The sequence below is a fragment of the Lynx rufus genome, unplaced genomic scaffold, assembly GCF_022079265.1.
Source record: "Lynx rufus isolate CCGP_SWC_20201006 ecotype Redwood Valley unplaced genomic scaffold, mLynRuf1.p SCAF_19, whole genome shotgun sequence".
In the NCBI taxonomy this organism is placed as follows: Eukaryota; Metazoa; Chordata; class Mammalia; order Carnivora; family Felidae; genus Lynx; species Lynx rufus.
This window is the reverse complement of record NW_025814833.1, coordinates 23,456,939-23,468,500: the sequence shown is the minus strand read 5'-3', so window position 1 is coordinate 23,468,500 and position 11,562 is coordinate 23,456,939. Positions and strand designations below refer to the sequence as shown.

Sequence of the window (11,562 nt, the reverse complement as noted above, 5' to 3'; positions counted from 1 at the left end):
GGAGCAGAGCAAAGACAGAGCCTTTCCTTCTTGATCAGTTTCAAGAGGCCAGAGGCCTGAGCCCTAAGCAGGAAGGGCGTGTCAGGAAGAAGAGAAAAATAACATTGAATGAGCAACTTCCATGGACTAGGGACCACGCTGCTAAGTTCTTTACATGCATTATCTTATTGAATCTTGCAACCATAATACGGAAGGTACTATTACTATCCTCATTTAACAGCTGAAGAGATGGAGGTTCAGAGAGGTTAAATCACTTTCCCAGGGTCACACAGTTAATGAATGACACTGAGGAGGGGGAATTTGAATTCAGTTATTTGAAATTCTAAAAGCTGAGTCTTTTCTGGTATACCACAGTGGTCACTCAAACCCAGAAGACAGAGCTGGATGAATCAATGGAAGGGCATCAACTGGTGATGGTGACATAGGACACTAGCAGTGCTGAATAGCTTGTGCACAGCAGTGATAGGGTGACAAGACACAAAATGGCTTCACATAGGTCAGCTATCTCATGTCTGTGTCCAATAATACACTGAGTCCTACCCTTGCCCCCAGGATTGTCCCTGACCTTGATTGGAAACTGAGTCTTACCCTGACCCAATACTCCTATGCAACAATGCACTTCAGAGCTGCTTGCTGCCTTGGGGCTAGAGGGTGGAGGTGGTTTTGTGTACGTCCTCTGTGCCCCTGAAGAAGCACTTTAAAACATTTATGTGCTGGGGCACCTGGGTGGCTCAGTCGATTAAGCATCTGACTTGGGCTCAGGTCATGATCTCGCGGTTGGTGAGTTTGAGCCCCACGTCAGGGTCTATGCTGTCAGCACAGAGCCTGCTTCGGATCTTTTGTCCCCCTCTCTCTCTGCCCCTCCCCCACCCCGTCTCTCTCTCTCTCTCTCTCTCTCTCTCAAAAATAAACATAAAAACATTTATTTGCTGATATTAACTCAATGGTATCATCTTCTTCAACAAATGAACAAAGGCAGCACAGTTATGTCAACAATTATTTCTTCAACAAGCAGTTTCCAGGTGCCGAGTATGTGCTAGGCACTATCCTCAGTACTATCATTCCAGCGACCTTAAAGTCGGTGAGTGGATGGGATGCCTGGGTGGCTCAGTCACTTAAGCATCCAACTTTGGCTCAGGTCATGATCTCACGGTCTGTGGGTCTGAGCCCCACATAGGGCTCTGTGCTGACAGCTTGGAGCCTGGAGCCTGCTTCGGATTCTGTGTCTCCCTCTCTCTCTGCCCCTCCCCTGCTCATGCTCTGTCTCAAAAATAAATAAAAACATTAAAAAAATTTTTTTAAAAAGTCAGTAAGTGGAGACAGATATGAAAACTGGTCATTTGAATATGATATTAAGATCTATGGGAGCCCCTGGGGGTTTCAGAGTGAGCAATCAATGTTGCATTCCTTGCCTTATGGGCCTCAATTCCAGAATGGGTATGCTGGTGGTGGACCCTTTCCACAGGCCCACAACGCACAGCATGCAGACACAGAAGTGCTCCCAACTCATCACAGGAGTAGCTGCCAATAAAAGATACAGCCACAGCTGTTATGAAGAGGGCAAATTCTCTGTAGTCAAGAGTAGCCTGAGAAAGGAGGAAGATGAAATCTTGGATCTGGGACTGGGAAAAATGGAGGGAACTTGGTTAAATGGAGTGACAGATTAGATTAAAACATGATTCTCCCATGTGTTCAACTCTTTAAATCTTGCTTTTAAATGCATGCCTTCGATCTACTTTGCACTGCTTGCCTTGAATGCTATTGGTTTGCTTTTGTATTTTTTCCCCTTGTGCATTTGAAGTTAGGTAAAGTGGGAAAAAGGATTACAGGACAAAGAAGAATGAATGAGGTGCTTTAAACCCAGCACTGTGTGATAGAACTTTATCAATGACTGGAAGTTTCTGTTCTGTGCTGTCCAATATGGTCGCCATGGGCCACATGTTGCTACTAAGCAACTGAATTGAGGCCAATGTGACAGAGGAAATGACTTTTTCATTTTATTTTAAATATTATTAGTATCCACTGTATTGGAAAGTGCAGCTCAAACCACTCAGCAAATAGCCCATGCACACCCTAGTAAAGGTGCTCCTAGGGGCGCCTGGGTGGCTGAGTTGGTTGAGTGTCCAACTTTGGCTCAGGTCATGATCTCTCAGTCTGTGAGATCAATCTCTCCCTCTGGCTTGTTGCTGTCAGTGCAGAGCCTGCTTCGGATCCTCTGTCCCCCTCTCTCTGACCCTCCCCCACTTGTGCTCTCTCAAAAATAAAAAAAATGTACAAATGCTTCTATTAACCTAGTTATGGGGGCACTCGTTTGGGGTTTAACAGGCTTGATCCATCAGGGGCTGGAGGATCACGCTTCCTATAAATGACCCTACAAGGGTTTGTTCCTCATTTGCACAGTGCCTTCAGGTACCTTATCTCATTTAATCCCCTAAGAACCCTGAAGAGAAGAGGATAGAGATGATCATCCTCATGAAATCCAGTAAGTAGGTAACGTTAGCAAGCCCCTACAGCAGATAAGGGTGCAGACTCAAGGCCAGGTGTTTGTCCTCCTAATTGGGAGGCTTTTTCCAGGGGGACAGCACCATCGGAAATGAAATCATGTTACTAATGCCAACTGCTTGCAGCCTAAGCCTTATGTTGCAGGATTTTATTACCTCAATACCCGGGATTTGTTGTCTCGCTGCTTCGAAGAATGAAGAGGTGGACACAAAATGAGCTGCAGGCAAAAGTTTATTAGAATATCAGATTAGAAAGGAAGAACAGTAGGAAAGCTCTCTTTACAGAGAGGGGGCATTCAAAAGTGAGTGCCCGTGGACTATAGGCAAGGGTCCTTGCTTTATAAGGTTCTGGTCAGCTCCCCTACCCTTCCCCCTTGTTCCTTCTCAGGCCCTACCCTTATTGGCTGGACAACTCTAGGTGCTGGGTTGTCCATTCCTGATTGGCTCTATCCCATTGTATGAGGGGTGGTCTATGGTCATACTGTTCCTTGTGGCTCATAGGTTTTATGGTCTACTACTTATTTTTAGTCAGGTCTTTTGTCAAATTCCTGAGGGAAACCTGAGGGGGAGTAGGTGGGGTCCGTTACATTCTTAAAAGGAACCTTAAGCCTGAGGGAGTTTGCCATAGTCAGACATTCCCAGCATTGTTCCAAAATATGTGTTTGTCCCCACCCAGGGACCTCAGGTCCTATCCTTTCCCTCTCTACCTATTTTATCCTCTCTTTCCCTATCATACGTACAGATGAAGAGAGACACTCTGCTTCACATGGCTCTGCCTTTTTCCTACTGGACTGTGGCTAATAGGGTCATAGACTATTAACAGGAACCCTCTTTTAGTCCCTTCCCACTGCCTTGATTGACGCAATATGGATGTTTTTGAAAACTTCATTTATATATTCAAAATTAGGTACTGAGCCCCAACCGGGTCCCAGTCAGTGTTCTAGATCTGGGATACAGCTGTGCACAAAGCAGAGATCCCCTTCTTGTGGAGTTGACAGTATGAGTGGGGGCAGACAGACAAGAAATAGTGTATATACTGGATTGTTTTAACATTTCAAAAATATTTTAAATAGGCCGTGGTCTCTCACATCTTTTATGGCACGCACACTGTCCAATGTATTTTTTGTGTGTAAATCTGCACCTGCACTTCAAGAAACTGTCTGGCTGAAATGTGGAAACACCTTTCTATTCAGTCTTTACCATGTGTCGAGTGCCACCTATGTGCAGAGTCTGATACTAGGGACCTTGGAGAGATGCAGAAGAATGAGAAGACAAGGTCCTATCTTAGGGGCTTCCCAGCCCCGTGAAAGAGGCAGTCCTTTCCCTTCGGAGCTCCTAGCCTGTATGAGCTGACAGACTAGTTTGGGAAGGCAAATAACTTCAGGACCCACTTACAAAGGGGAATCCCAAGTACGTGCAAAATGAATCCAGGCTAGACTGTTCAGAGTTGGGTAAACTGTCCCCTCTCATGATGATGGGAAACAAGAGAGGGGACACCATAGGAGCTGCTGTCAGTCTTGGGCACAAGCCTAGACAGTCACCCCCAATACAAACCCAGCTGAAGACGCAGAGGAGAAAGGAGGGCCAGTGTGTGTGTATAGGAGGGGAGGTGTCTTGGCTGGGGAGTGGCAGCAGGAAGGAGCCGGTCAGAGGTGGAGGGGGTAAGTGGGGACAGCCTAGGCAGGGGGGTCCTCCCTGGAGCGCCCTGGTTCCTGGACAGCCGTTAAGGAAGCGAGGTGAGAAAGGGTTAAGTGTGCCCCTCCACCGCCCCAAATGCTTCCTGTGTTTGAAATCCTTCAGGTCTCCAAAATCCTCTGGCCCCCGGCCAGGCGGGCATTGTCCAGGAGCGGTTGTGGGTTGTCGGAGCAGCGGTGCCGCCTTTGTTGTGGGGCCACCTCGAGGTTCCCTCTCGCGCCCTGGCTGGGGCCGCACAGTGTGCGCTGGGAGGGGGGCGGTGCGGGAGGCTTGCGCGCTCTCTCTCTCTCTCTCTCTCTTCCTGCCCCCCCTCCAGCCCTCCAGCCCTCCAGATGACCACATGACCAAGTGGGCTCGCGGCCAAGCCACAAGCTACAAAATGCAGCCCCTGGAGTGAGCGGGGAGCGTTCTCGCTGGCAGCCTGGGCCACGGGCAGTCGGAGCCGCGGCCGAGCAGCCAGCCTTTTGGAAAGAGCTCGCCGCCGTCCCCGAAGCCGCCCGCTGAGGCCAGTGTGGCGGCGCTGTCCGGCGGCGGGAGAGGGAAGCTGCCGGAGAGGCGGCGGCGAGCGAGCGCGGCAGCCGGCCAGCCCGCGGCGCAGCCCGGCAGCCAGGCGAGCTCAGCGCCCGCACGCACGCACGCACGATCCGCGGCTCGCGCCTCGCTTCGCCTCGCCTCCCGCCCGGTCTCCCCGGCCTCCCCGCCCCCTGGCCCCCGGCTGCCGCGCGGCGGCAGAGGAGCAGCATGAATCTGCGGCGGTGCGTGCAGGCGCTCCTGCTGCTCTGGCTCTCCCTGACCGCGGCGTGTGGAGGTGAGTGCGTGCCCTGCCGCTCGCCCGCGAGCCCCTCGCCGCGCTCCGGGACCGCAGCCGACGCGCTCCCTCCCCTCCGCCCCCCAGCTCGCGCGCTCTCCTCCTCCCGGGACCGGGCGCGAGCCCAGCGGGAGCAGCCACGCGCCGGCCGCGCCGGGCCACCGGCTGACTGACAGGGCGCCTTGGGCCAGGGACCCGTCGGCCGGCCGGGCCGACCGCTTCCTCCGCGGGGGAGGGGGGGTGCCTGGCTGGTTCGGGGGCATCACCCGCCCGGGGCCTTGCCCCTCCCGGCGGCCCCTCGAAGTCCGAAGAGCTCAGGGCCGCTGGCGTGCGCCCCAGGTCCCGCGGCCTGCACCCCGCGTGGTGGAGGGTGTATGTAGGGCGGGGGGGGGGGGCGACCGTCTTGCTCCCCGGGGATCAGTGGAGGGAACCGACCTGACTGAGCCTGGTGGGCTGGCCTCCCGAGTGGAAGGTTTTCCGGCCCCCGGAGGTTAGGGGCCAACCGCCGGTCCTGGGGCGCGGGCCACTGGGGATGATGTGCCAAGATGCAGACGTGACACTTGTTGCATAGGCAGGAGCGCGCGGCGGGGGCGGCGGCGTGGAGCCCAGCTGCTGCTCCTTCCAGCCTGCATGGGAGCGGAGGCAGGCTTCCCCGGGGCCGGCCAGGCAGGGCCAGGCCAGGCAGCTCTTCTCTTCCCTTTCCCCAAGGTCCTGTCTGGTCTGTTCTCCTGCTGCCGCACGAGAGGCCCTCCTCGCAGACTCCTCCACACCCCGGGGACTCCTTTGATATCCTGGCCCTGGCCTTTACTCGGCCCCAGGCAGGCTTCACCTCAGTCCCCGTGTCTCCAGGCACCTGACCTGACACCTCCATGCGGGGAGTCCTTTCTCCCCCACCCGCACCACACACCGCCCCTCACCTGGCATTCTTGGCGCTGGTGCTCCCTTCCCCTCCCCAAACCTGGTTTCCCCAGATGCCCTGGCAGCCCCGGCCCAGGCTGCTTGTCCCCTGTGCGTCAGTGTCTCCTGGGGCGGTCAGCTCCCACCTCCAGCTGCCACAGTCCTGTGATCTGGCTGTCACTGATGCCTGCCTGGCACCACAGAAGGGGAAGGCCAAGACCAGGTGGACTAATGCCAGTGCCAGGGCTGGAGTCACAGAAAGGTGGGAGCAGAGGGAAGGAGAGGGCAGGACAGCAGGTTTGCTAGAGGAAGGGCATGGGGCCCTACTTAGTTCCAGACCCTCCAGAGCAGGAGGATGGCCTGCAGCCCAGGAGCCTCTGAGGGGCCTGGCAGGGCTCTACCTCTCTCCCTTTGTAGGCTGCCTCCTTTCTCTGCTCTTGCCTTTTGGCACTGCCCTGGCCCTGGGAGCATTGCCTGGCTTCTCAGAAAGGTGCAATGGTTGGCTCTGTCACCCCCTGTCTTCAGCTAGCTGTCCAGTGTCTTCTTCTCCAGGACCCAAGTGCTGGGTCAGCCTCTTCCTTGGTAAGAAGGAGCCGGGCTTTTCTTCAGAAATCCCTGTCAGGCAGGCAAACAGAGAGCAAAAGGTATGAATGAGGGACACCACATGGACCTGCCCTCCAGGAGCCTGCTATCCAACGCAGTTGGCAAGACAAGACACCCGCATGACACCACTGCTGGCAAATAGTCCAAGGTGGTGCCTTCAGGGAAGAAAGAGTGGGTGCAGAGAGGGTGTCCCAGAGAAATCTGGGGCTTTCTGATCTACATACTTGGTGCTCCCCCAAGAGACTATGGGGAGACCCTTGGGCAACCGACTACCACTAGAACCCTTTCAGGATCCAGCCGGTAAAGGGAACAGGACAGCTAGTTTCAAGGGGGAAGTAACATTGTGTTTTGGCCCAGACCCTGTCACCTCTTGCTTTAATTCACCCTTCTTCATTAGGCCATCTGTCTTCATGCCCTTGTTTGGGTAAATTTAGTACCCTCACATTTTGCTTAAGCCTAGCACTGGACACTTCTAAGGTTCTCAGTGCCTTTTCCATTCCATGACATCTCCTGGAGCCAAGGAGGGGCACTTCCGGGCAGGTGGCCACCAGCCAAGGGTCTGGGTACCTATGGCCTGGCTCCTCCTGCTTCCTATCCTGGATCAGAAACAGGGACCCAAAACCACCTTGCCGTTGGCCCAGACTTGCATGCTCTCCCCAGCCAAAGTCTCCAAAGTCCCAGGCCTGAAAACCTTGCTTCCTCCACAATATACTCTGTACTGACTTGGAATGTCCTCCTGCCCTCCCCTCACCAGACACACACAGACTCCTTCAGTGCCTCCTGACCTGGGATACACCTTGTCTTCTGAGTCTGAGAACTGCCGGGCCAGGGCCAAGTGTCCCTTGGTCTTTGAGCACCTCTCTTTCTCCTTCTCCCCTCCCCCTCCTCCCCCTCTTCCTCCTGAGCCCTAACTCAAAGCCTGCAGTCACCGTGATAGTGTGAGTGAGGATAGCCTACTCTCAGAGAAGGGGCATCTGCACCCCATCCCCAGTTCCTAAGTGCCAAGCACTCTTGTAACCTGAGTCAGGCCTCTCCGGCGAAGGGCTAATGCAAGTGAAGTGAAGGGCCAAGCTGCCAGAGTGTGATGCGTCCAAGGGCAGCAAAACTGGCCCAGGAAGATAGCTCAGGGCACTGGGGTGGAGAGCTGGGCAGACAAAGGAAGGGTGCCTCATCAGGGAGGTACCTGTGGTACCACAGAGCAGTGGAGAGGACACACCCAGTGAGTCGCCAGCAGAGCACTCGTGTGGACTTTTAAAGCAATCATAAGATAGGCTGGACGGCAAGAGGAAAAACAGGTGCCTCATTCCTGGTGAGGCTGGCATGTTCCTGAAAAGTCACATGCACTTCTTTGTGCACTGGCAGGGTTAGAGTTCAGGTTACATGAAAATCAAATCCTGTTCACCCCTGACCGCAGTTCTCAGTGCAGAGATGCTGGAGCCCTGTTCTGATGGTGCTTCAGAGAGCAATGGCTCCAGTTCCTCTAGGCTTCAGATTCTTTGGGGGGTTGCCCCAGCTTCCCCTTAAGTAGCAAATGAGTTGGAAGAAAATATTTAAGTGCACTGTGGATGGCCGCCATTTCTAAAGGGGAATTCTTTTGTACAGGCAGGACCTCTGCAGTGATGAAAATCAGCAGCCTTCAAATGTCCGTTTGGACAGGATAAAGCCCGGGTTTCAGGTGTCAGCTTATCTTAGGGTGAGCCAGACTCAGAATCAAAAGTAGGAAACAGGTGGGTGATGGGATCAGGGTGTGGGAGGAGCTGCAGACTTCCTGCTACAAAGAAGACAGTGAGCCCCCCCCACCTGATGGGATGCAATGTGCCAGGGGCTTCTGGGTGGCTGCTCTCTGGGGTCTGGCTCAAAGTAGTTCTTCTCTGCAGGCTTGGAGTCTAGATGTCTCCCTGGCCAGAGTCTGAGCCAGCATCCCTGTTCCCCATCCTGGTTCTTGACCTCCCCCCACTTAGGGCCTTTCACCCCTAATCCCCCCTTCCTTACTGCCCCCAACACGCATAGTCCTGGGTGCTGAATACTTGGAGATGACACCCTCCCCATCTAGGCACCTTGCCTTTCTTCTCCATGCCCGCTATACCCCTGGGGCTATAACTTGTGCCATCGTCCCCCCACCCCCACCCCAGCCCCAGTAGTCCAGGACATGGACTCAGGAACCAAGGCCTCACATTATCAAGACCCCTCAGGTCCTTCCCTGTGCCTGGCCACACCCTCACCACAGTCCTTCCTGTCCTGAGTGTTTCTCTGGTACTGACTCCTTATCAGCTTCATTCTTACCCACCTCAGTGGTCAGGAAGAACCTTGAGGGGACCCCAAAACACAGGGCAGAAGCTGAAGCAGCTGAGGTTGGCCCCAGGAGCCTGGGTGGAGAGGGCCCAAAGGACAAACCTCGCCTGCTTTTGGCCCAAGAGGAGGATAAATGCCTGGAAATTGTGTGCAAAGGGAGGAGGAATCATGAGAGCCAAGGAGGCAACAGAGGAACTAGAGCATGGGGATGCTGGAGGCAGGAGGAGGGAAAGGAAGAGCCGCCAGGGGTATGACTGGGGGGCTAGCAGCCAACGGGTGGTTCTATGGAAACTGTGAGCTAGTTGTGGGGATTCCTGGATGGATGGAAGTGGGGCTTGAGGGGCAGGGACATAGCTGAGGGCGAACCCGGTGGTGTGGGAGGAGAGAGACTGGGATTAGTGATCACTGACCTCAGAGGCTGTATTTCTGCAGGCCAGCCCTGGACTGGCCGTTGCACAAGTTCCCCGCAAGTCTGCCTTCTGCCCAGCACTTTCTCATCTCCCTGTTCTGCCTGCTTCCAGAGGTCAGGCTTGTTTCTGGAGTGCAAGCTTGCCTTCCCTGGGTGTGCTGCAGCCTTCGTGAGAGCCGGCCCACGTGCCTTCTCCCTCACTGTGCCTAATGACACCCAGCACCACTTGGATTCTATCGTCAGGGCTTGGCCTGACATCAGGAGGCTTCTACTCTAAGCCAGATGTGGACAGATATAGAGCAGAGCCCTAGAGAGCAGAAGAGAAGCCAACTGGGATTTAAGTGGAAGGGGTTTACATCAGACACAGGGTAGGGGTGTGATCTGGGGATGAAAGGAGATGGGGCATCTGGTGGGGGGGCCAGCTGCAGCAGACCACACCCCTCCTGATGCACACACTTGCTGCTTCAAGTGACCATTCACTCAGTGGTTCACTCATTCATTCATATAAGATATTTTGGTCTCTAAATCTGGTCATAAACTGAATGGAACCCAGCTTAAGGCACACAGAGCCAGAGACAACCCCCCACCCAGCCATACCCACAGGGAGATCACAAGGAGCAAGTGAGATGCCTAAACACTGATGAGATGCCCAGGGGTGAGGTGTGAGATCTTGAGTACTCAAAAGTGGGTCACCTGCATATTGAAGGATGTAGGAGCACAGTGACATGATGTTCTGGATTTGCTATGGAATGCTTCACAAAGAAAGGGGATAACTAAAGCATATGTGACTCCATCTGGAGAACTGTGGAATCTGGGTGATGGGTACATGGTGCTGGGGGGAGTCATGTCATTGAAATGTATGTTTGAAATGTTTTAAGTGTATCAATTGCAAGGGTACAATGGAGGGGGGGGTTGTTGCTTGCTGTGCCCTAACCAAGTATAGACATATGCCCCAAACTGTACCCCACAATGATGTTTTAAATGAAGAATATGTTTGCACCTGCCAGAAACATGAGAGAGCTGCCAAAGGACATAAAGTGAGCTCCATAAATCGCAAGATGTGAGTAGTAGCCAGGGCAGTGTAAAAATTGCAAATTGTTCACCAAGATAGAAGATAAAAACAAAGAAAAGCTTTGATGAGTACTATCTCATGAAGAGATTGCCCTCTACCATGAGCCCATGGCCCCCTGTCCATTTGCATCAGCCTTCCTGGCTAACAGGCTTTCTTCTTCCTGCAGGGCCCCTGCTGCAGCCTTCTGATGGGAATGGGCTGGAGGAAAGCAATGTCCGCCACCTGGTGCAGCCCAGAGGGTCGAGGAACGGACCAGGGCCATGGCAGGGAGGTCGGAGGAAATTCCGCCGCCAGCGGCCGCGCCTCTCCCACAAGGGCCCCATGCCTTTCTGAAGCAGGTACTTGAGCCTCTGGTCAGTGGGCAGTGGAAGGAGCAGGGAGCGACAGCCTGGAAGCCTGGTGGCCCTGCTGCTTATCACTGGCAGACACCTGTCCCAAGAAGTTCCAGCCCCACACATAATACAGGGGCTTACAGAACACCCATCTTAGACCTTCCTTTTACAGACATGGAGACCAAGGCCCAGAGAGGGCTTACACCTCAGGCCAATCTCCCGACTCTCTAGGAATAGGGTGCCAGCTCCCCTCCACCCTGCTGCCTGGGTTTGGGCAGGCTGGCCCAGTTGGAGAGTTCTAGAAGTCCTGGGGAGCCTTGATGAGCTGGAGAGGGGTGCCCCAGGGTATGCTTATAGGTGTGCAGGGTGGATGTTCACTAGACAGGGGGAGGGAAGCAGAGAGCCTTAGGGGCAGTAGGCAGAGAACAGGAAGAGAGTTGCCCAGAGCCTTGGGAAAGAGAAAAATCCAAGGCAATAGCAGAGCAAGCAAAGCCTAAGACTGTCCCTGAGACCTGGCCTGCGGTGTCACCCCTGTAGCCTGGACAAGGTGGCACCAACTCAGAGACCTGGGGCTTTAGGCTCAGGGTTGTGGGGAGAGGGGAGTGAAGCCTGTCTCCTTTCCTTTCCCAGATTGTTCTTTTGACCTAGGACATGTCAGTGACTTCTCTCTGGTCATTTTTGTCTCTTTAGGACTGAACGGGTCCCTGAGTACCCACCCCCTGCAACTCTCACCAGTCCATAGATTGGTCTGCTTCTCTGGAGCCCTCACATCCATTCGCCTCTCATCTTGCACCTGTCCTCGCTGCTGATGGTCCCGGCTCTTCTCACCCACCGGCTTCCGCAAATGGCGTGATCCTGCCCCTAGTTGGGATGATTCCCTTTCTCTCCAATGGATCCATTCAGCCCCTCTTCCTGGCTCTTCCCTAGACTGATTTTGGAGACCCAGCACTGGA

General features: G+C 54.2%; 1 protein-coding gene across 1 annotated transcript; it reads left to right on the top strand.

Moving 5' to 3' along the window:
- Positions 1–4,937: 4,937 nt before the first annotated feature.
- APLN (apelin) lies at positions 4,938–10,610 on the top strand. Its single transcript, XM_047081796.1, has 2 exons — positions 4,938–5,004; positions 10,444–10,610. The coding sequence occupies exons 1-2, from the start codon at positions 4,938–4,940 to the stop codon at positions 10,608–10,610; spliced, it is 234 nt and encodes a 77-aa protein (XP_046937752.1).
- Positions 10,611–11,562: the final 952 nt, after the last annotated feature.